The sequence below is a fragment of the Mustelus asterias genome, chromosome 13 (assembly GCF_964213995.1).
Source record: "Mustelus asterias chromosome 13, sMusAst1.hap1.1, whole genome shotgun sequence".
Classification (NCBI taxonomy): Eukaryota; Metazoa; Chordata; class Chondrichthyes; order Carcharhiniformes; family Triakidae; genus Mustelus; species Mustelus asterias.
In genome coordinates, this window is record NC_135813.1 from 28,613,470 (window position 1) to 28,639,391 (window position 25,922).

Here is a 25,922-nt window from a genome sequence, read left to right on the forward strand (position 1 = left end):
GGTGAGGGGGGCTGTAAACTCCTGACTATTTACATGGTAACACTGCCTTGTGATAGGGAGAATGGCCACACACAAGTCTTTCCTCTCTGTAATGGAATGACTGGTCTTGTTAGTATTGCTAGTCAGGGCCTGAAAGTTTGCCTTCAGTGTCGCTTGGCATCCAGAAACCTTTGACAGAGGAAAATTAATTTGTTGGTTATATATACTTTGATGAATGTTTGAGGGATCAATTGAGTTTTAGTGAATTGAACTCCAGCTCTGTAAAAACTAGCACAACGACGTCTAGCATTGTAAGGGTTTAAAAGGTTCCGAATTTTACACACCTTTTAATATCCAATGTTTTGTTGCTAACACAGAAAGGCCCTCATCACATCATCATCCTATTCAACGACTCAGTGAGAAAACAGAGAAAGAGATTAAAAAGACGTTAGTCCCAGAAAAGAGAAGGCAAGACAGCGTGAAACACACCAAATTCAGAGATGAAGAAACAAACTCTCGTTCAGTGCTAAAGCAGAAAAAGGCGACGGGGGGAGGGAATCGAAAATCTCATTGTTCAAAAACTTCCTTGCATCCGAACAGGAGTAAGCTTGATCTGAGGCGCGAGATCGTGGAGGAGCAGAGGAGGAACAATAAGTTGCTGGAAGAACTCATTGAAGTACATAGTGATCTCAAAATGTACTTCCAGAAAATCAGCACTTCACTAGGGATCATTGCACCCAACTTTTACCACCACAGGCCAGAGTATTGTTACTTTTGATATCAACACACGTATCAATCAGGATATAACTCATCACTGCCCATGAGGTCACCCTAACAATCACTACCATCCACCCTTGAAACTGCCACCCCCCCCATGCACACACATACACACACACGCACGCACGCACACACACACACACACATCCACAAATGTGCATTCACCATCATTGCCTCTAGCACATATTCTGAAAAGAACTCTATCCACCTTTTTCGCAACCGTTAGCTGCATTGGTGTTGGTCAGTTTATTCTGCTTATTGTTACCAATGATATAGAAACCAAAATTAAACTAACACACGGAGCCAGTGTGCCAATAAGCGGCTCCTGCTACAAGCTGTACCAACGATCGTTAGATTACCCGGTTCAAAGTGCTCCCCTTGCGCACAATCAAACTTTGAAAGGACAAAATCAGAATTGTAGTGCTGAGTGTTTCCAGTGGGAATTCATTAGAATATTACACACCCACGACCGCTTTCCGCTGAAACATTGGTGATAACACTGAAGAGCTCCTGGTAAAGCTTTGGAGGTGAACATTGACGAGAAAATATGCTTGTCAAAACCGACAACTTCTGCCCCACTATGCTGAAGGCTAGCAAATTTTGCCTTTATCACGATAATAAAGTTCATGTAATACCCTGTAATAATGCCTTGTGCTTCATTCTTAGGGAAATGAATCAGTAAACTGAGTCTTCAACTTTCCAAAATAACATTTAATGAACACTTATTCTTTGGCTCACACAAGCATTCCCATCCCCCTCCCCATCCCTCCTCGCTGAATACCCCCTCAACTTACATTCAGTGCCACTTTTGTTTGGCCTGTAATGCCTGGCCAGTCATAAAAGATGGCCAGTTCCTTGGACAAAATTGCAGCCAACGTGAGAAATTAGTAACGGCGCTCAAACTGTCAGTCAGAGCGGGCAGAAATGTTTGATTGTACCTTATTTTTTGTCACAAAATCATCCAAATACTTTTCATGTAAATATGATGGGTTGAGTGTTGACCCTGCTGTCACTTAGCCCGGTGCGATGTGTAGAAAGTAAAAGGAAAACTCGATGAACCTTGAGAACGGTAGGGGCTCTTTGTGGACACCTGACAGCCAAAGGTTGGTGCAGGAAGGAAAATAAGGAAAGCTGCGTTAGAGATTCAGGAAGAAGGAAAAAATATAGGAAGGCCACCTAAGGCCAGAATTTTACCATCCCGCCCGCCCCAGGAATCGGAGCGGGCGAGGGGTGGACCATGGAAAGGTCTGCTGACGTCGGGCGGGATTTTATGGTTTCGGGACGAGCAAGGCTGTAAAATCCCTCTCTAAGTGTCTGTGTCATTAGTAAGAAGAAATTTTCAAAATGTCTATGGACATTAAACATTTCTTGGCTAATATAATGAATTCACGAAACATGCCTCCAACCAGTGTATGTTATAAAAGGATGGGCAATAGTTAATTTAACGGTGCATCCATATTATCCACTTTGTTCCTGTACTTTTTCTTATATGGAAAATAAACATTCAGTTCCCCTCCAAGCCATGGCCTAGTCAAAACATAAAGTCTGGTATTGTTGTGAGTTATACCTCTACATAACAACACGTCTGACAGGAAGCCACTTCTAAGGTAGAGAAGGCGGGAGAATGGGGTTGAGAATCATATCAGCCATGATCAAATGGCTGACCAGACTCGATGGGCCGAATGGCCTAATTCTGCAACTTCAAAGCTACAATGTCTCAGTCCCTTAACTCGCCCGTGGCATTGTCTCTGCACTCTCTTAGCCTTCACAATGTTGCTGACATCTAAGAAACATAAGTGAGTTTAAAAAAGCAGTTTAGCTCCACAAACTCAATCGTTCCACAAACCACTTCCAACCCATCCTGTTAAGGACCCAAAACCGCCAAAGGAGAAGTTCTGCAGAAGTAATCCCCAACCTCCTAATGTCGCCAGCAAAATTGCAAAACTTCACAAACCTTTTCACTGGATAATGCTTCCTAGGCCCCAGTCCCAATGGTTACCCATGGATTATTTATCTTTACCTATCAATCTCAATCCCACCCAAAGCAGATAAATAGCCAGCTCTTTTTGGAAATAGTTGATTTCTCTCTTTTCACGAACATTATTTCTTTCCTCACATCGTCCGTTTGATCAGTCCCATTGGTCAAGTGCCCTCCAGTATTCTCACCCAGTATCCATTGCCTGCAGGGAGGTGTTTGGCAGTGAGGGTCAGTGGCTCATTTGTTCATGAGCTCAAAGTAGTCCTTGACCTTCTCTCATACCTACATTCGCAGGGTCACAGGAGCAGAAACTTAGGTCGACATTATTCCCCCCCTAAAACCAGGAGACTAAGGCCAATTGTTTCATCCTGATCAGAAGTCTGTCCCTGACACACAGTAACACTGAACCAACCACTCTGTAAAATCCAGTTCCTCACAGTGTACATTTATCGAGCATAATCAATGGCACAACATCAACCTTTTGGCTGGATGGCACTTCCACACATTCACTCTTCTGTGAGCAATATAAATCCTTTTTGTCTCAAGTGAAGGGCCATTGGTTTCCAGACCTTTGACTTCTGATTGCGCGCTGTTAGTCCAAGTGAACAGGTTACTTAATGTCTGTATCATTGGACGCCACATCCTGAACTTCTTCTCTCTAATAAAAGCAAACAAATTTTATGTGTTTTCTTTCTTCCTAATCTTAAATCTCGAAAATCAAACTAATTTCATCAGGGTTACTCAGCTTTGAGCTTACTACGAAGGGGTTTGATAGGGTAAGCAAAAAGAAAATGCCTCCACTTGTGGCGGTATGATGGCACAGTGCTTAGCACAGCTGCCTCACAGCGCCAGGTACCTGGGTTCGATTCCCGGCTTGGGTTACTGCCTGTGCAGAGTCTGCATGTTCTCCCCATGTCTGCGTGGGTTTCCTCCGGGTGCTCTGGTTTCCTCCCACAGTTCAGCTGGTTAGGTGCATTGGCCATGCTAAATTCTCCCTCCGTGTACCCAAATGTGCGCCGACTAGGAAATTTTCACAATAACTTCATTGCACTGTTAATGTAAGCCTACTTGTGACTAATAAGTAAACTTTAACTTTAGAGATCAAAACTAGGAGCCATAAATATAAAATATTCACTAATAAATCCAAATGAAACTTAGGAGAAAGAAAGCTCTTTACCCAGAGAGTGGGTAGAAGATGAACTCACTATCACGGAGACTATTTGAGGCAAGTAGCATAGAGGTATGTAAAAGGAAGCAAAATTAGCACATGAAGCATGAAAGGAGTAGAAGAGTTATATATTGATAGGGTTAGATGAAGTAGGCTGGTGGAGTATAACTACCAGCATGAACTGTTGGGCTGAATGGCCTGCTTTTGTGCAGTACATTCTATGTAATCCCATGTAGCCCAAGGCAGGACCTTTCGAGTTACCCATTTCGTTATGTGTTTAAAGAACTTCTGCACACAGTTAGGAACACCCAGAAAGCACTTATTGCAACCTCATACAAACATGGTTAGTTGATGTATCGACTTCACACTGCTCACCTCAGCAAGCTGCATTGTATGAACTGCTGCAAACCACAATCGCTGGTAAATATTCCTGTTTCATACTCTGAAACTTCTAAATTCTGGGCAGTCTGACTTGGATAGAGGTGATCATGATGTGAAGATGCCGGTGTTAGACTGGGGTGGGCACAGGAAGAAGTCTCACAACACCAGGTTAAAAGTCCAACAGGTTTATTTGGAATCACGAGCTTTCGGGGCGCTGCTCCTTCATCAGGTAAGTGCTGAAGGAGCAGCACTCTGAAAGCTCGTGATTCCAAATAAACCTGTTGGACTTTAACCTGGTGTTGTGAGACTTCTTCCTTGGATAGAGGAAGTGCTTGTTGCTGTATTGCTCCATGTCCCCCCCCCCCCCCCCCGCCCCCCCCCAGCTTTTTACTATTTTGCAGACTTTACCCACACGCCGCAAACCTCTGACCTTGTCCGTGGCTGGGATTCTCCGGTGCTGCTGCGGTGAATAGAGTTTTGACTGAAACGCCAAATTCTCCATTCTCGCTGGCAGTGAGGCGGGCACAAACAAGATCGGAGAATCCCGCCCAGCACTACCTCTTAACAACAACAGAGACAAAGGTGCAGAGAACACAAAGTAAAACTTGAGATGGTAGAGGAAGAGACAAAGCTTCACATGGGAGATCAGATCTTGATAACAAAACGACACAAAAATAATATGGAATTGTTTGCCTTCTGAGTTACTGGATATTTGGCCATTAGATTCAGTTGTTATGTGAATTCTGTTTGATGGTTCATTTGCTGATAATGCTCTTGTAATATTACCATTAGTTCTTTGCAAATTACTTCACGTTGCCTTTCTCCAATTATGTCATGTAGTTAATCTGTGGAATTCTGTTGCACATACACTTCACATGTTGTCTGAAATTTCTCTTCAGCGGAGTCATTAAATTGCGTAAAGAAACTGAGGTTAAAAATAGCAGAGAGATATTTCTGATGAATGTGTTCAGTGTACACTAGTGTCCCACAGTATAATTTCAGCGCTGTAGCTTTCATAGCTTTCACAGTCTGCCCTAGGGTACTATATGAATGGTAGATGCAATCAATCAACTCCAGCCATGAGTCAACACCAATGCTTACCATTTACAGTCGCGCTCATACTACCTGCCACTCCCCCACAAGCCCACTTATCTCTCGATTTCTGTATGTCCCTCCCAGACTGAGGCTATGGAGAGAGACCATTAGGTTTATGGACTGAGAACCATGAGATGTATGGATGTTGCACTACTGCAGAAATAACTGTTGCAATTATCTCCCAAATCACAAAGGAGGATAAAAAGCATTCAACATCCAACACAGGATCACCAGAGAGAAGTAAAAAGAAAAAAATCAGGTATTGGGAATATTTTGCCTTCATTAATACCATCCTAATTATGATTTTTCCAGGTACTGAATCAGACGCATCTTCATCCATCACTCAACCTCTACCTCCTGGTATTTCAGTTAATCAGACAAGCAAGAGATCATCTTCTCATGAGGGACCTAAACGCCGGCCTGTTAAATTCAAAGGGCCATATACAGGTAAAAGGGCCATGAATTTCATTATAGATTGAAGAGTGAAACCATTGAGTAATTACTCTGCTAATTTCTCTGATGTCCTAGCTGTCAAACAACGGTATAATGTTCCACCGAGGTCAGGTGTGTTCCTGTTCCTTACTCTCTGACTAGATTGTTGTGGATCAGATGGATTCTTAGTCTTATTCTTCCAGTGGAATATCAGGATACAGAGGCACTTGTATTCCCCGATCCATTTAGATATCCAGGAATTGGATGCATGGACACTATCTTGCAAAAGTACCATCAAATTGCCAAGGATAAAAGCCCGTGATAAAAGCAGTGGCATAGTGCTATTGCCATTGGACGAGTGACCTGGGGCCAGACCTGGGGACCCAGATTCGAATCCCACGACGGCACATGGTGAAATTTGAATTCAATTTTTAAAATCTGGAATTAAAAAGTCTACTGATGACCAGGAAACCATTGTCGATTGTTGTAAAAACCCATCTGGTTCACTAATGTCCTTTAGGGAAGGAAATCTGTCATCCTTGCCTGGTCTGGCCTACATGTGACTCCAGAGCCACAGCAATGGTTGACTCTCAATTGCCCTCTGAAATGGAAGCGAGTTAGGGATGGGCAATAAATGCTGGGCCCAGCCAGCAATGCACCCCAAAAATAAATTTTAAAAACACATAAAGACAAAATCCTGCGGATGCTGGAATCTGAAACAAAAATAAAAAATGCTGGAAAAATTCAGCAGGTCTGACAGCATCTGTGGAGAGAGAGTGGAGCCAAATGGAGCCAATAGGGAATTGGCTCCATTCTCTCTCTCCACATGATGAAGGGGCAACGCTCCAAAAGCTCGTGCTACCGAATAAACCTGTTGGACTTTAACTTGGTGTTGTGAGATACTTACTGTGTCCACAGACGCTGTCAGACCTGCTGAGTTTCTCCAGCATTTTCTGTTTTAGTGTGTGAAAAAAAACACATGGCTGATTAGTGGATCTCGAAGTAAATAATTGCTTATGGTGTTACGGTGACAAGTTTAGTTCAACGACCTCATTGGGAAGAGGGCCGATAAGCAGCTCCAGTTTCCATTTGCCGTTCCACTCGATGTTTTGTTAGCTCTCAGATTTGTACATAAATGTTAATCCCAAACTTAAAGCCTGCTCTATTGCACTATATAACCCTGTTCTATGGTACAGTGGTTAGCACTGCTACCTCTCAGCGCCAGGGTCCTGAGTTTGATTCCCAGCTTGGGTTACTGTCAGTGCAGAGTCCGCACGTTCATACATGTCGTGTAATGGGCTGGGGGCTACTCTAGAGATTTCTGTCTGCACGTTCTCCCCTGTGTCTGCGTGAGTTTCCTCCAGGTGCTCCAGTTTCCTCCCACGGTCCAAAAGTTGTGCTGGTTAGGTGCATTGGCCATGTTAAATTCTCCCTCAGTGTACCCGAACAGGCGCTGGAGCAACTTCATTGCAGTGTTAATGTAAGCCTACTTGTGGCACCAATAAATAAACTTAAATTTAAGATGTCAAGTGGCACGGATTGCATTTTAACTGAGACCAGATCAGGTAGAACCAGGTCTGCAAATGGTGAGAAAGATGATGAGGGCCTCTAAGGTGGATGAAAGACTTTCCTTTGTGGATCCAGGAGTCAATGTGCTCCTCTGGACCCCCCGCAGAAAGTCACCACCTCCCGTGGTCTAGATCCATTCCCCTCTGAGATTCACACAGAAAATTGTGGCCCCCTTTGCGTTGGACTCATCTCCTTTCACTCCATGAGGCCCATGTGATTATCTGTTCTGACTGATCAAACGTTGACTGAAGTTTTCGAATGAGCACAGCTCTGTCCTGTGCTCGAAAGCCAACATCGGATAATTAGCGGGAGGTACCCTTGAGGGGAGAACTGCAACAATCAAAAGCAAGTGGTAATGTGAGTTGTCTTGCTTTTGCCTAATTTGGTTACTGGTGATAATTGTCCTCTAGGTGCTGATTATAGTTTATTTGTGCCACCGACCTCCATGGAGGGTTCTGCAGCTGGAGCACCATCTTGTCCTTACTGCAGAGCAACCCGAGCACAGATGGCTGGTGAGTCCAATCTTCAAACCCGTTTTTCAGTTTCTGGCTTCCCCAGATTAAATTACAAGCGTTGAATGAGCGTGTCTTGAGAGGGAAGCCAAGGAGAGTGTGACAGGAAGCTTCATGTTACTATTTTGTAAGCATCTGCCAGTTTTTAAAAAGCGGAATGTACTAATTGGCAGAATCATAGAATCCCCTCCAGTGCAAAAGGAGGTTATTCAGCCCATCGAGTCTTATAGGTATTGTAATCCGATGTGGCAATTTGCCCATTTCCTGCTGCTCCAATGTCTTGGGCGTCAGGACTTAATGAAATTAATAAGCAATATTAAAATTTTACCCAGGTAGTCCACCGTGGGCAGCACGGTGGCACAGTAGTTAGCACTGCTGCCTCATCGCGCCAGGGACCCGGGTTCAATTCCGGCCTTGGGTCACTGTCCGTCTGGAGTTTGCACATTCTCCCCGTGCCTGCGTGGGTTTCCTCCGGGTGCTCCGGTTTCCTCCCACACTCCAAAGATGTGCGAGTTAGGTGGATTGACCGTGATAAGTTACCCCTTAGTCTCAGAAAGATTAGCAGGGTAAATATGTGGAGTTACGAGGATAGGGCCTGGATGGGATTGGTGTCGGTGCAGGCTCGATAGGCCGAATGGCCTCCTTCTGCACTGTAGATTTTCTAGGATTCTGTCACTGCAAGCCAAAATCTCTCAAGTTGTCCAGTTTTAATTAACGTTGTTCTGGTCCAGTTATCCTCATACAATTTTGCTATTTCATTGCAATAAAAGTGAAGATTTGACTTCTCTCAAGGTAAAATGGCCTCATGTCGAAGGTTTTAATTTATTGTTTAGCAATTCCATAGTATGAATATTACAATGGACAGCAAGGCTGGTTGTAGATTTGACCAGTATCATTTCTTTAGCAGATTCCCCGTCAAGGAATGCTCCAGTCTCCAACAGTAATCCCAGGAGGAATTCCTGTCCTGTATGTAAAGGATCAGCAATATGCCATGACCAAAAATCAGACGTGAAGCCAGAACATGGTAAGGACATTAGAGGTAATAACAAACATGGTTAAAATGCCTATGTTTGAGTTCGGGTTTATATTGTATAATATGATGCTTCATTTTGGTATTCATAACTTCCTGAAGTCACAAATGATACAACCTCCATTGAGAAATGATATTAGTTTCCTTTAATACATTTTAAACCTCATTAACGCTTCACTTGATTTGCTTTCAATGGATTTCATCCTCCCACATGGCGTATGATCGATCAGAGAAATCTAATTCCAGTGACCAGGGTGCCCCCCCCTTCCCCCCCACCTGCCCAATGGTTCGAGAGCCAGTGGGAGCCTTGAGTTGCTACTGTTCAGGAGGCCCGATGGTATTTAAGTGCATTTGATGCAAAATTGGCGAGTGTCAGATCTTCCACACGATTCATAAATACCAGCCACTCAAAGACCACCCAGGATGATAGACAAGATATGACTTTGTCTGTGGTGTGAATAGGGACCTTCAGCCTGTCCATTGCAATGTTTGGAGAGCCGGACAGACACATTGTTGTGACAAGTTTAGCATCTCCCAAGTTGAACTCAAATTGTTTATTCTGGAGAGTACATTGAGAAGACTGGACAGGAAGAGAACTTGCGGTGTGGTTAATCAACAGTGCCTTAATTTCCTGTCTCAGGTTAATCCTACATTTAATTTCTGCGAAAGGATGAAGCTGCACTAGATAGCAAAGCCACGTCATTTAATCTCTTCCCTGCTCCCTCTGTGTTCATGGTGAAGCTTAGCTGAAGACTTGCACTGTGACAGGCAGCCAGCTGTCACAGGCCAAGATCAGAATTGGCGGACACAGTGAGCTATAACTGGAAACTTGTCTGATAGGGTGCGTGCGAGTTGACAGCCTACTTTACATTATTACACCAAGCTAGGGCCTCATTCAATAACTCTGCAGCTAGACTGCTTTCTAAAAATCGTTATTATAGATATTTGACACTGTACATTGCCTGTATAAATGGATAGCAATCTATTGAAGAATAAAACTGTAAAATGTAGTTATGGGTCCTGTTCCTGAGATTAACATAGAAAACATAGAAAATAGGAGCAGGAGTTGGCCATTTGGTCCTTCGAGCCTGCTCCACCATTCTTTCTGATCATAGCTGATCACCAAATTCAATACCCTAATCCCACCTCCCACCCGCCACCCATATCCCTTGATCCCTTTAGCCCCAAGTGCTATATCTAATTTCTTCTTGAAATCACACAATGTTTTGGCCTCAACTACTTTCTGTGGTCGTGAATTTAGTGATCAGTGGTTCTCAATCAGTGTGCCATGAAGACCCCCTTCCCCTCACCCCCAACCCCACCCCCCTGCCAAGTGTGCCACGGAAAAAGATTCAAAATGATTAAAAGTTTGTTTAATTAAACTATAACTACCCTTCGTCTCCAGCTCTGTAGTCAGTATGCCCTAAACCCAATGAACCTCAGGCCTCCTCCCGTGCATAGGCAGCAGGGAAAGAACTGCACGTGCGCGGTATACATTTTTTTACATTGGTCAGGCCCATGAGCATGACCGACAGGACTTAGAGCTGAAGACAAAGGTCCTCATGTGCACGGACAAAATGCAAAAACTGAAAAAGGGCGCAGAATCCCTGGGAGAAGCAAGAGAGTCAACACCAGGTTAAAGTCCAACAGGTTTATTTGGTAGCAAAAGCCACTAGCTTTCGGAGCGCCGCTGCTCCTTCGTCAGGTGAGTCACCTGACGAAGGGGCAGCGCTCCGAAAACTAGTGGCTTTTGCTACCAAATAAACCTGTTGGACTTTAACCTGGTGTTGTGAGACTTCTTACTGTGTTTACCCCAGTCCAACGCCGGCATCTCCACATCAGAAGCAAGAGAGACAGAGAGAGGTAATAAATGGCATGTACTGTTCTGAAAATCACAATATTGAAACCATGCCAATGCAAAGACTTTAATCGGGCAATTGAGGTGGGCCTGTTAAAATATGAACTCCCTGATTAAGGGTCAAATTGATGGGCCAATCAGGGAGTCTCTTGCTTTGTATTTAACCAGGAGTGTCAGTTCCTCTGGCAGTCCGAGTGTAGACGGCTAACTGAAAGCACTCTGTATGCTGTTGTCAGATTTGTAAATAAAGGGATTTTGGTGAAGGAATTTCTGCCTCCGAGGACTTTTTTTTAATACTTTTCCAATTCAATCAAATCAAATCCAATTCAGAGTCTCAACAAGTTGAGACATTTCAGATCCAGGCTGACAAGACAGGGCGAGCGACCAAAATCACCCTGTCCTGGGCCTGATCTACATGAGCCAAACTGATTGGAGAAGGGGGAGGTTCCTCCTCCAAGACTTGAGCTCATTTGCATCTTAGCCAAAAGGCCGAGATGCCGCTTTTAAAAATTGCTTCATATGAAACATATGAAGCTTCAGTGTAACCTAATGACCTCAACCAAGTGCAGCATCCAATCCATACTACACTTGATCTTAGCCAAAAGGCCGAGTCTGCCTCAGAGGACTTACTACAGCCAATAGTTATGTTTAGCTAATGCCTGGATATGAGATTAGCGATATACTGAGACTTCTGTCCTCCACCTCAGCTGTCTCTTTTTTAATAATGTTACTGCCTTTTTCTCTTCATTATTGTACCTGAAGGAATGGTACTCAAAATATTAATACAAAAATAAAACACTACAGATACTGGAAAGCTGACAAAAGAAGAACAAATGCTGGAAATCTCAGATAACCAGGTAGCATCTGTGGAGAGAACCATTCATGCTGATGACCCTTTCCAAATATTCAATCTTGCATGAACTGGATAAATTATCTGTGAAGTGTGTTTTTAAGGAAATCAAGGTTCCCTTTGTACAGTTTACATTTATATTGTATTATTGACATTTTTCCAAGTCAATGGTTTTGCGATAGCTGGAACTGAAGCTATCAGTGCTCAGCATCATTATGGTGGGAGTTAGGTTTTTGGCATCACACATGCATGCGCAGTGAAACACAGAAACCCGCGTTTCCCAATTCACTCTGGATTTTCCGCCCACGTCGCCAATCTCTCTGATGGTGAACACGGCCTGAAAATCGCCCCCAAAAAAGTTCTTGCCAGAGGGCAGTTCAGAGAAACTAGGAGATGCGCTCCAAAATTATTTTCTTGTATAGAGGCGTGCCGTGTCATATAAAGGATTGGGAACCACTGTTAAAAATGTTGCTCATATTAGAAAATCTTCTGGTCTGCAAGACAACAGCATGATAAAACCATCATTCTGATTCCATTATAATCAGTGCATGACATGAGCTAATGGTCCTGCTGTGTAAGTTTCCTGCGAGTCACTTCTCTCTGACGGTGCAGACTTGATGGGTTGAATGGCCTAATTCTGCTCCTATATCTTATGGTCTTTTGAGTTTGAGCCAGCCACGGTTACACGTTTCCCACAACACCAAAGGAATGCCGCTGTAACGATTCCTTGAGGCACACAATAAGTTGTGATACTTCACTTGCCTCATTAGGTCTCAATTCATTTCAGCTTTGCTCCCAGTCAGAATCATTTAGCTGACTGGGCTCGAATCTGATGGAGCAGGATATTTTGCATGGGCAACAGGAAAGATCTTGGGAAGAAACTATAAGATATTCAGCCTGCATCAGAACTGCCCATGCTCTGGAAAACAACAGATTTCTTTATTTCCTTCTTGCTGGCACGTGTGTGTCTGGTAGCCTTAAGTGGACAAGATGCACAACGGAATTTTCAATACAGTACAGGGAGATGCAGATTTATAGAAAAGTAACTCAAAATACAAGACGCTGGAGCTCTTCAGCATGAATTCATTGATTGTCGATACAACTCCAGCTGTAGGTTTGAGACCCACAAGTCACTATAACCGCTCACTTGGTCGCAGCACAGATACATATTCAATAAAGTTTCAGGTGCCCTGTAACTTTGCCCACTAATTTTAATAAGCCTGGTCCAACACCCAGTACAGAATGTGATCCCGGTGCTAAGTGAGTGCAACCAGCACCCTAGATCAAACTCACCTCAGCCCTGGCATGAGTCAGTGAGCGGGTCAATGATGCAGTCCTCGCCAGGCACCTTGATGACCACTTTGGGCTGCCCATGGTACTCCACCCACTGCCTGAGCAGATCTGGATTCATATAGTGAAGAAAAATGGGGAAGCCAGTCTTTGTAACATCAAGCATGTAATGACTTTAATCAGGCAATTGAGGTGGGCCTGTTAGAATGTGAACTCCCTGATTTAGGGCTAAATTGATGGGACAATCAGTGAGCCTCTTGTTTTGTATTTAATCAAGAGCGTCAGTTCCTCTGGGACTCCTAGTGTAGACTGCTAACTGAAAGCACTTTGAATGCTGTTGTCAGACTCGTAAATAAAGGGATTTTGGAGAAGGGACTTCTGCCTCCAAGGACTTATTACAAAGCACTCGTTTTTTTTTCCATAGTTGATGAAAATATATATTATGGAGGATAAAGATGAAAATTTTCAACTCCCAAGTGGACACCATCAAGTTGTCCAGTCCTCCCAGGGTAGGCAGTACAACATATTAAGGGGATGGAGATTGCTGCAGTTATTGCCGCAACTGCCATCAAAGGGAGCAACTGTAACACTGCTGGCATGGCATGTCACCGTCAAACGGAAGGGAATGCCAGGAGACCAAAACAGTAACTTGGGAATCGGACCATCGGCCAACATGGTTCATGGTTGAACTTTCAAACGGTGGTTTAAAATGGGATGTGCCGTAACACTCGGCATTTACTCATGATCTATAAACTGAGCTTGGTTTAATGGTCTTCACCGCGGGGTGTCCCTGAGCGATCAAACCTTTTACTCAGTTCACTTCCTTTTATATCGACAGCCACGAAAGAGGAGCTACCCAAAACCTCAGGGCGGAGTCGTAAAGCCAGGAAGCAGCGGAGTGTGCGCATCGCTGAACCTCCCCCTGTGCCCAGCTACATTCCACCTCCTCACTATGTGCCTTATTCTCCACAAGTGTAGTGAGTATATATTGCAAAAGAAAAACCTTCATTCTTGCGGGCCTGAGTGAAATTTCAAACTGGCATGTGGTAGAATTAAGATGGAAAATCACAGAATCGTAGAATCCCTACAGTGCAGAAGGAGGCCATTCAGCCCCTCAACCCTGCATCAACAACAATTCCACCCAGGTCCTATCCCCTTAACACCACGTATTTACCCTGCTAGTCCCCCTGACACTAAGGGGCAATTTAGCATGGCCAATCAACCTAACTCGCACATCTTTGGACTGTGGGAGGAAACCGGAGCACCTGGAGGAAACCCACACAGACATGGGGAGAATGTGCAAACTCCACACGGACAGTCACCCAAGGCCAGGAATCAAACCCGAGTCCCTGGCGCAGTGAGGCAGCAGTGCTAACCATTGCACCACCATGCACAGTACCAAAAGCTATGTTAGGACTGGGATTAGTTTTTAAAATTTATTTTTTTTCTGTTAATGTGCAACCAAATCATACATCTATTTTAGCTATCTGTCATCATTAATCTGTAATCGTTTCCATGGCGATGGACTCATGTATATTTACATAGGGCTGGATTCTACGGCCTGCTGCGGCCTACGCTGCAGTGGATTTTCTTCCTCCCACCCCAGCAGTGAAATCTGTGGCCACTTCACTTCTCTACCCTCAAGATGACAAAGGAGGGGCAGGGTATGGAGTTCATAAATCGCTTCCATTTCCCCACCTTCCACCATTCCCAGAGATGGCAAGGAGGGGCAGCAGCCAAGGACATTTTTGTTTTCAGGGGGAGATACAGTAGTTGGCCACTTCCCCTTCTACTCAGGGCCCCAACATTTTTTTTAGCCTCACCTGAGTCTGTCGCCTCAGGAGAAATGTTTCTGTATGGAGTTGGAATTGCTCCCTTTGTTTTGGCCTTAAAACCATAGAATCCCTAGAATCTTAGAATCCCTACCAGGCGGAAAGAGGTCGTTCAGCCCATCGAGTCTTCACCGACTCTCCAAGAGGCCTTTCTTCCCTGCTAGTATTCCAATTGATATCCTGCTGCAGCTGTAAGAACATAAGAACATAAGAAATAGGAGCAGGAGTAGGCCATCTAGCCCCTCGAGCCTGCCCCGCCATTCAATAAGATCATGGCTGATCTGACGTGGATCAGTACCACTTACCCGCCTGATCCCCATAACCCTTAATTCCCTTACCGATCAGGAATCCATCCATCCGCGCTTTAAACATATTCAGCGAGGTAGCCTCCACCACCTCAGTGGGCAGAGAATTCCAGAGATTCACCACCCTCTGGGAGAAGAAGTTCCTCCTCAACTCTGTCTTAAACCGACCCCTGTAAATCCTGCTTGTAGGCCCGTGCTTTGTTAACCACCTTCGATCCATGATAATGGGTGATGGACCGTTGAACAGACTTCCCCCTCCCTCCTTCTCCCTGCCCTTCGCATCCCCAACCTACCAGTAGAACCTGCCCCACAGGAAAATCCAAGCCAGTGGCTCTAAATGAATGAAAAAATACATTAAAAAGAACCATTTGCGCTGATACTAATTATTTGAATACATTTGGACACATCTCTTCGGTTTTTGATGTTATGTTAATTATTTTGTTAGTTATTCTGCGCCAGCCTGCACGTTTACATCGCCAATACAGTCACGCTTCTACTATTCCTCTGGATATAAGGTGTCAGAATCAACTCCAAACACTGCACACAAGAGGTCAAAAAGCCATCGTCAGAGACCATCGACAACAGACGATATTCCCTACTTTACTGGTGAAGCATTTGCGGTAAGAAGATTGTTTGCGTTCTACCGTTCTGTAAATTTCTCATATTAGAACATCAATTGAGGCTAATCGTTAATTGAAAATCGACCTGCGTAAGTGGAAATCCTTAAGACTGACTCATTAAGAGTCAGCCAACCCTCTGGTCTTGCTGCCAACCTCCCGGCCCCCGTGCCAAGACCCCCCTACCCACCCTGTGGCCTGACTCTCTCGTCAGTCCTGGACCTCACATTTGTGCATTGCGGGCAGCTACCACCTCTGCCAAGGTGCTGCTGACCTCTGATTCACTCTCGAGAGGTGGTGTGAGACTGATTTCTGCTCCCCAGGGGCTACTCAATCCTGAGAAAGGTCCGCTTGCTGGTCACTTAAGTGACTGAGTGGCCTAATATGGTAGGCCTGCCCCAAAGAGGTGGGCAGGTAGTTCACTGAATCCTTACAGTGCAGAAGAGGCCATTTGGCCCATCAAGTCAATACTGAATCTCTGACCTTCCCAGGCCCTCTCTCCTGCCTTATCCTTGTAACCCCACACATTTACCATCCACCTAACCTACACATCTTTGGACATTAAGGGGCAATTTAGCATGGTCAATCCCCCTAACTTGCACATCTTTGGACACTAAGGGCGGAATTTTACCTGCACGCCTGCCCCGATTCTGGAGGCGGGTGAGGCTCGGAGAACGGCATTCTCCGTTGGCCCCAGGCAGGATCGTACAAAACTCGGGCGGATGTGCCTGTAAAATTCCACGCTAAGGGGCAATTTAACATGGTCAATCCACCTAACCTGCACATCTTTGGAGTCTGGGAGGAAACCCTCACAGACACGGGAAGAATGTGCAAACTCCACATCCAAGGCCAGAATTGAACTTAGATCCTTGGAGCTGTGAGGCAGCAGTGCTAACCACTGTGCCACCGTGCCATCCACCTCCCCACAGTGGGTCTTCCCCTCTGATAGGGAATATGAACTGGAATTAGACCATCATGAGACAGATTCGTTTTACCCTACTGATGAAATTTCTGGCGTATCACTGCAATAGTAATCATGCTTAGTACAAGAGGGGCCACAGATTCAGACATTTGGGGGTGAATTTTACCGTCCCGTCCACCATGGGAATCAGGACGGAGGGCGGACCATGGAAAGATCCATTGACCTTGGGCAGGATTTTCTGGGTTTGGGGCGAGCGCGGCCGGAAAATCCCCCCCAAGGTGTATGTGCTTGACTGAGGAGCCAATGGGGTGAAGCTACTAATTGTGGGGTTAGGACTGAGCGCCTCTAAGTCAGAATTCCTCTTAAACATAGGTGTTGTCACTCGCTCTCCAGTCAGTGGGTGAGACCCCCATCACTTGCATCACCCAGTCTGAGATGATATTCATACTTCCCGAAAAAATATTTTACCTCATAACCATCCAGGGTAAAGCTCCTTTATTTCTGCTCCAGTACACCAATGAGACATTTTTCAATTTCTCGCACTAGCCCCTCTGATTGAGAGAGTTGATTTAAAGTGAATTAATGCCAAGCCAAATAAAGTGTAATGCTGTTGGCTTTTGTCACTTAGAACTTGGGTGACATGGTGGCACAGTGATTGGCACTGCTGCCTCACCTGGGTTCGATTCCCGGCTTGAGTCACTGACTGTCGAGTTTGCACATTCTCCCTGTGTCAGTGTGAGTTTCCTCCGGGTGCCCCGGTTTCCTCTCACAGCCCAAAGATGTGCGGGTTAGGTTGATTGGCCATGCTAAATTGCCTCTTAGTGTCCTGGGATGCGAAGGTTAGAGGGATTAGCGGGGTAAATATGTGGAGTTACGGGGATAGGGCCTGGGTGGGATTGTCAGTGCAGACTTGATGGGCTGAATGGCCTCCTTCTGCACTGTAGGGATTCTATGTTCTAACTCTATTAAGAATGGCCAAAGCTCCCTTTCCAGATAGGGAGCCAGAGGAAACTTCCAACCCATTCAACCGGATGTTCCTGCAGGTGAAGGATCTGTGTCAAGGAGGCACTCATTCTGTTAGTGCTGACTCCAACACAGCGCTGACATATTGCTGAAATCCATTAGAAATTTTCAGATGTCCTGGATAGAGAACCTACTATTCAGTATTCATCACAAAACATTGTAAATGAACTCAATAATGATTATGACTTGTCACAATCTGAAACATATAAACTAGAAGCAGGAGTAGGCCATTCAGCCCTTCAAGTCTGCTCCGCCATTCATTATCATCATAGAATCCCTACAGTGCAGAAGGAGGCTATTCGGCCCATCGACTCTGCACTGACCACAATCCCACCCAGGCCCTAGTCCTGTCACCCCACATATTTTTCCCTGCTAATCCCCCTGACACTAGGGTCAATTTAGCATGACCAATCAACCTAACCCACACATCTTTGGATTGTGGGAAGAAACCAGAGCACCCAGAGGAAATCTACACAGATACAGGGAGAATGTACAAACTCCGCACAGGCAGTGACCCGAGGCCAGAATTGAACCCGGCGCTGTGAGGCAGCAGTGCTAACCACTGTGCTACGGTGCCACCCTGGTCATGGTCATGGCTGATCAGCAAATTCAATATCCTGATCCCACCTTCCCCCCATACCCCTTTAGCTCCAAGAGCTATGTCCAATTTCTTCTTGAAATCACACAATGTTTTGGCCTCAGCTACTTTCTGTGGTAGTGAATTCCACACATTCACCACCCTCTGGGTGAAGAAATTTCTCCTCATCTCAGTTCTAAAAAGTTTTATCCCTTATCCTCAAACTATGACCCCGAGTTCTGGATTCCCCCACCATCAGGAACATTCTTTCTGAATCTACCCTGTCTAACCCTTCTAGAATTTTATAAGTTTCTATGAGATCTCCTCTCACTCTTTTAAACCCCAGTGAATATAATCCTAACCGACTTAGTCTCTTCTCATATGATAGACCTGCCAACCCAGGAATCAGCCCAGTAAACCTTCGCTGTACTCCCTCCGTAGCAAGGACATCCTTCCTCAGATAAGGACACCAAAACTGCACACAATACTCCAGTTGTGGTCTTACCAATGCCCTATACAATTGCAGCAAACATCCCTATTCCTATACTGATATAGTATCACATGAGCAGTATCATCAGATGTACTTTTGTAACTTACACTGAAATAGCTGGAATAACTACACAATTAGGTTACTGATTTAAGAGGTGATGTTTGAAAATGTCTTAGATCTTATTTCAAGCATTGACTTTGTTTACAATAAAGTCCATCGCCTCACAGATTGCTGACTGGCTCTCTCCATTGCTGGGAAGTGTAGCAGATACAAATAGTGATTGCTGATCCTGTGTACTGAATGACTTCCAGATGCAGAGCCAATACCTGGGTCTGTGGTTTCACCCAAGTAACTTATTTGGGCCACTTAGACCTTTGAGAGTAGAAGCCCAGGTTAAGAAGAGAGAACTGCACAGTGGCACACTGGTTAGCACTGCTGCCTCACAGCGCCAGGGACCCCGGTTGAATTCTAGTCTTAGGTGACTGTGTGGAATTTACACATTCTCCCTGTGTTCGCATGGGTTTCATCCGGGAGCTCCGGTTTCACAGTCCAAGGGTGTGCAGGTTATAGAACCCCTACAGTGCAGAAGGAGGCCATTCGGCCCATCGAGCCTACACCGACAATGATCCCACACAGGCCCCATCCCTGTAACCCCATATATTTACCCTGCTAATCCCCCTAAACACTAATGGATAACTTATCACGGCCAATTCACCCATGTCGCACATCTTTGGAGTTTGGGAGGAAACCAGAGCACCCGGAGGAAATCCACGCAGACACAGGGAGAACATGCAAATTCCACACAAACAGTGACCCAAGCTGGGAATCGAACCTGGGTCCCTGGAGCTGTGAGGCAGCAGTGCTAACCACTGTGCCACCATGCCTTTCCTTCTCCTTAACCAGGGCTTCTACTCTCAAAGTTCTAAGTGGCCAAATAAGTTGCTTGGGTAATGGTTAGGTGAATTGGCCATGCTAAAGTGTCCCAAGATGTGTAGATTAGATGGAAAAGCAATGGGAAATAAGGGAGTTAAGGGTACAGGGTGGGGGGAGAGTGCCTGGGTATGATGTCCTGTCAGAGAGTCGGTGCAGGCTCGATGGGCCAAATGGCCTCTACTGGCACTGTAGGGATTAAATGATTTATGAATATGTCCGTACTCACCTGTTTTGACTTTGGAGTGGAGAAATTGAATTTTGTTGAAGCTATGGAGGATAAAAGGTATGCGTTCTTTTTTGTTTCCAAAGCTGTCGGATCTTAATTGTTCCCTGGATCAGGCTATCGATGCCGCGAGGAACATTAGAAGGACCACCAAGAAAATGGTGCGGTCCCTCTCGTCAGATCTCTATAAAGCCAAAGCAATCCGAGAATGCCACCAATTATTGACCCACTGACCTCCGAGTATGCAGTTTTGTTTGAGATATTCCTGAATCGTTTAAACACTCTTGTAATTTACCACGAGGGCACCACATACATTTATCTGTTGATGCAGCACTTTGTGTTCGCTGAGCCACTGTGTGAGTTATTTCATGTGCCGACTTACATTCTCCTTGTGACTCTGCGGTACCTGTTGAGAGCTAACCTCGGAAGCAGCAGGGCTCATGAGCAAACGATTCCTCGGAATTTGCATAGCCACTTTTCGAAGGGCAAAAAGTGAAGCAGAAAATATAATAACATCCTCCGTCCATGTGCAGCAACCACATTGCAAACTCACTAACAAACCTGCTGGTAAATAGTACTCAGAGTTCACACAGATGGTACGTGCTGTGTTATTATGTAGCTGGAGGGTCACTTAGTGTCATTTACCCCACAATAGGAAAGGTGGGGTATTCACAAGTGACATTGTGAAGGTGTAACTCCTGTGTCTGGTCATCGTGGGTTGTTTTCCAAATCAATGGTTTAATTTGTGCCATTTTGTTTTGTTTGCACTGTCCAGGAATTAAGTCTGCCCATCACAGTTTCCAAAATGTAGCTGGTCATTGGTCCTGCCCTCTTCATGGTTTGAGGGCTTGTGGCAGTATCTGCATTGCTTCCACGTCAAAGCTTGATTTACAGGACCAACTCCATGAGGACATGCAATGCAGGCAGCTCACTCAGGGGACGGGATTTTACCGGCACGTCAGCCCGGGGTTCGTACGATCCCACACGAGGCCAACGGGGAATGCTGTTGTCGGAGCCTCGCCCACCCCTGGAATCGGGGTGGGCGTGCCAGTAAAATTCCAGCCAGAGACTCTGTACTCTTACAGACTTACCAAAATGAATTACCTTTGCCCTAATTATGATTTGAATGAACTCTATGGGCGGGATTTTCCGGCCATACTCATCCCCATACCGGAAAATCCCGCCCCGAGGTCAACGGGCCTTTGCACGGTCCTGGCCCGCCCACTACGATTCCTAAGGCAGGCGAGATGGGAAAATTCCGCCCTCTGTGTTCCTACAGATCAACAAATTGAATTCGTTTTGCCCTAATTAAGGTTTGAGTGAACTCTATAGGTGACATTTAAATTTATCTTCCATATGTGTTTGGGTAGAAACCCGTTGAAGCATGAGGTAAATATCTAAGCTTTTATTGAGCAATGTAGTTGCCCTAATGGTACCTCAAGTGGGCCAGAATAGATTTTACTATCTAATACACGCTTTAAGGTTATTCAGAAAAGTTGAGATTTCAAATTACCTCAAGTGCTATGTATATATTCTGAATAGAATTTCTGTGGTACTAACTTCTCATGATTCCTCCTATTGGAATGACCTTCCAAACAAATATGCACTGACACAATTGTGTACCTTGTATCTCAGCACTTACATGTTTTTTTACATATATATAAAAGTGGTCCTACACACTCTGTTAGGTAGTTGGCTATGTTACATAACTCTGCAATGGTCTGGTTAGATAGTGACCTCAGGATCCTTCATTATATCCAAAATAACACAGACTTCATTCCATTCCAACCACAGAGCAAAACAGATCATCTATTTTTGATGATCAGTCCCTCATTCCGAATCTACAGCCGAGATTCTCCGATGGCGTGCGCCTCGCCGCCGCTGTCAGCGAGAATGGAGAATTTGGCGCTCAGCCAAATCTCCATTCTCTGCAGCGGGACTGGAAAATCCCGGCAACAGGCGAGGTCAGAGAATTCCGGCCATATGTCCTTTAACGCTCATTTCAAAAATCTAAACTCGTTGCTTCTCAGGCAAATGCCCTTTTTGGCTCTGCGTGTGGATCTGTAAGTCAAGGACTGGTTGTAGATTTGCTGCAGAGAGCTTCATTTCAAGTGGGAACTGTCACTATATCAGATCTCATAATAGTGCTCGCAAAGCCAAACTTATTGCCCATCAATCTCTCCTCTGATTTAGTTTTGTTGTGTGTGGCCAATTTGTGTCAGTGCACAGACCTTTTCAAGTATTGCTGCACAACTGCACACACATGGTGGCTTCAAGGGACCTAGTTGTACGCAGCCTGCACATGAACTTGCTGCACAGTTGCACAGCGGTGTTGCCCACTCCTAATTGCCCTTGAGAAAGTGGCATTGAGAACTTTGACAACTTGCTAGGTCATTTCAGATGGCATTAAAACTCAACCACATCGCTGTGAGTCTGGAATCACACATAGGCCATCCCAGATTAAACAGCCAATTTCCTTTCCTAAAGGAGCAGAAGACCACAAGATATAGGAGGAGAATTAGGCCCATCGAGTCTGCTCTGCCATTTAATCATGGCTGATAAGTTTCTCAACCCCATTCTCCCGTCTTTTCCCCGTAACCTTTGATCCCCTTACCGATCAAGAAACTATATAAACTACTCAATGAACCGACCTCCACAGCCTTCTGTGGCAATGAATTTCACAGATTCACCACTCTCTGGCTGAAGAAATTCCTCCTCATCTAAAGGGTCGTCCCTTTACTCTGAGGCTATGCCCTTGGATCCTAGTCTCTCCTCCTAATGGAAGTATCTTCCCCACGTTCACTCTATCCAAGCCTTTCAGTATTCTGTACATTTCAGTGAGAACCCTCTTATCCTTCTAAACTCCATTGAGTACAGACCCAGAGTCCTCAACCGCTCCTCATACGTCAAGCTTTTCATTCCTGGGATCATTCTCGTGAACGTTAGTGAAACAGATGGCTTTTCACATCAATCCAGTCGTCACATGGTTACAGTTACTGACACTAGCTCTTTATTTAAGATTTATTTAATTAATTGAATTTAAATCCTGCAACAGTCATCATGGGATTTGAACTCCTGTCTCTGGATTATACATCCAGTAAAATAACCACAATGCTACCGTTCCCGATTGTCATTTTGTAAGAATTATATACTTCATTAAGCGCATGCCAATAATCTAGCCAAGACCTTCATCTAGAGTGTTTAGGTAATTTGAACCATGCTTAGGAGGTCACGGTGTCCAAAGGTACTTTGCTTCCCTTCCTGGGTCATTTTCCATGGCTTCCTGCAGAGATTGGCCAATTCCGCTTTTCCTGACTATAAATCCGATTATATTTCACCAACACATTATTTCAATTGTGTCTTTCAAAGCACTTATTTTGTTCAGGCCCCTTTATAGCAAAACAGACCAAACGACTGATAGATTGCCTGAGAAACATTTGGGGCAGGATTTTCCAGCCACGTTCACCTCAAGACTGGAAAATCCTGCCCGAGGTCAATGGATCTGTGTCCCGCCCGCTACGATTCCTGTGGTGGGTGAGACGGGAAATCCCGCCCTTGATGTTCTTCGACCACTTGTGGTTTTTTTTGAGTAACTTACAACCTCTGAAGAGGAACACCTCTGATTATTGCAGTTGAGAAAATTGTCTTTTATAAAGACTTAAAATAAAAGCGAAATGCCGCGGATGCTGGAATCTGAAACAAAAACAGAAAACACTGGAAAATCTCAGCCGGTCTGACAGCATCTGCGGAGAGAGAATAGAGCCAGCGTTTCGAGTCTGCTGTCAGACCTGTTGAGTTTTTCCAGCATTTTCTGTTTTTGTTTTATAAAGACTTGTTTCTTTTACAATTGAATATTTGTGTGCTTTCAAATGTCTTGGAGTTTATGCATGAATGTTCGGAGGCACAGATCAAAAGTGGTGCTTGTTTTAACTTGGAAAGATGTAACCAATTGCACACTGTCTATTACCAGTCTGTATACTCAACAGTTCTATCTTGTATTTTTGAGTGTGAACAATATCATTGTCAACTACATTTTATACCAAATGTCTGATTCACACGTCAGTACAGCAACTTCCATCTGACCCGCCACTATGTTTGTGGCGTCTATTAAAGGAATGTAGTTCTTATATTTTTGGGATTTTAAGAATTAATTAAAGTTTGCAATAACTTCTACTTGACTGAAATCACCAAGCACCAAAAATCAGGGAATGCCATAGACTGGATTGTTAGCTTTGGAAAGTCGGCTTTTCAAAGCATTTCAGAACCAAGTGTCCCCGGCTTTAACATTATCATGAAGCATAATGGAGAAAATTACAGTAGATTCTACCACCTTTGGATGGCACCAGATTAACAGAGGCCCTTCTGGGTTGCTACAAGGGGATTTAATGGCCTTTCATTTCAGTTTTGCACTGTTATTCTTAAATGAACCACACACAACAACACCCGATGATGAGAATGATAGTATGAAAGCCTGTTGCACACATTGTGAAGGGCGCATTATTTATTTTATTCCAGATACTGCTGGCAGATTGGACAATTCATTGTTCATTCACATCAGTGAATGTTCTTTTAAATTCTACCACAGTAAACAATATGCTCCCAATGTGCAGTGAAAGAACCTCTAAATGGCACATAATCCAGCATAATTTCTCTTAAAGAAGCAGAAGCGGTTTTTACTTGAACGTAGAAAATTGATGGACAGGAAAAGGCCAGTTGGTTCATTAAGCCTGCCCCACCATATCAGAATGGCTGGAACATCAGGGCTCAACACCTGAAGCCATGGTATCGCCAGAGAGAGCGTGTAAAAAAAGTGAGAGAACTCCCAGGACCAACAAGGGGAATAATACCCTGAAAGATTATTCTCCAACTACCTTCAGTTGATTGAAACCAATCCGGGAGATCCTATGGACTAAATGTTATCCTCTTGCCTTCTTTGTGATGTGAGCTGTTCCATTGTCAAGGACCTGCCCAACTCCCTTTGAAGGTAAAATAAGTTGCAACAAATATCAGAAACATTTCATCCCTCCCTAATGTTTGACATTTCACTGTCCCGAATTAAACAACAGCTCGATTCAGTCTATCCATTCTCGGGTCTGTATTTTCTTTGGAAACGCTGTAGGCCCCTGTTATTTGCAAATGCAGTCATACACTAAACGTTCAGCATTTCAAAGGTCTCTTTTCTCTTTGAGTCCAGGTTATGGTGTAAAGGATGGAGCATTGCTTTTATTTTGTGAAGTTTAATTGAAATCCAGCCTCTTCAGGCAAAGCTGCTACTCTGTCCTTTTAAGAATGGAACCGCTTGTTTCATTAGTTAGCTTTTTTTATCTCAGTAAACATGAACCTACCCCTTTCTGAGAATCATCCTGAAATGTGAGTGAGTTAGTTGCAAGATTAAACAAGTATTTTTTTAAAATAAATGAACACAAGCAATAAAGAATGTTAACCGATCTTGTATGAAGTATTTTTAAAGATATTTATTATAATTTTTGTAATAAATGTGATGTGAATTAGTACAATTTGGTTACTTGCGCTTTTCTACCATGTTTTTATCCTGTAATGAATGAATTTTTTTATTGAAATAAATTGATCTTCTGGAAGCAATGTTGTTTATTGCAATTTTTGTGGCTATGACTCATCTTTCATTTCCTCGCCCTGCAGTATAAATATCTCCCACTTGCTATGCCTTTTAGCTTTGACAAAGGGTCATCTAGACTCGAAACTTACTTCGGTGGTTGGTAAATTGATGGAAAAGGTCCTTAGAGATGGGATTTACGACCATTTAGAAAGATGCGGATTAATCCGGGATAGTCAGCACGGATTCGTGAAGGGCAAGTCGTGCATCACAAATTTGATAGAATTTTTTGAGGAGGTAACTAAGTGTGTTGATGAAGGTAGGGCAGTTGATGTCATATACATGGATTTTAGTAAGGCGTTTGATAAGGTCCCCCATGGTCGGCTTATGATGAAATTGAGGAGGTGTGGGATAGAGGGAAAGTTGGCGGATTGGATAGGTAACTGGCTGTCTGATCGAAGACAGAGGGTGGTGGTGGATGGAAAATTTTTGGATTGGAGGCAGGTTGC

At 44.3% G+C, this 25,922-nt stretch overlaps 1 protein-coding gene across 1 annotated transcript in view; it reads left to right on the forward strand.

Annotated features, from left to right (window-relative positions):
* akna (AT-hook transcription factor) overlaps nt 1-25,430 on the forward strand; it is a 201,889-nt gene extending 176,459 nt beyond the window's left edge. The window contains exons 19-24 of the mRNA XM_078226612.1: nt 5,691-5,825; nt 7,790-7,891; nt 8,796-8,915; nt 13,758-13,896; nt 15,502-15,676; nt 19,928-25,430. Of these exons, the coding sequence (XP_078082738.1) occupies nt 5,691-5,825; nt 7,790-7,891; nt 8,796-8,915; nt 13,758-13,896; nt 15,502-15,676; nt 19,928-20,074 (818 nt within the window). The 3' untranslated portion in view covers nt 20,075-25,430. The remainder of the gene's footprint in view (nt 1-5,690; nt 5,826-7,789; nt 7,892-8,795; nt 8,916-13,757; nt 13,897-15,501; nt 15,677-19,927) is intronic.
* Nucleotides 25,431-25,922: the final 492 nt, after the last annotated feature.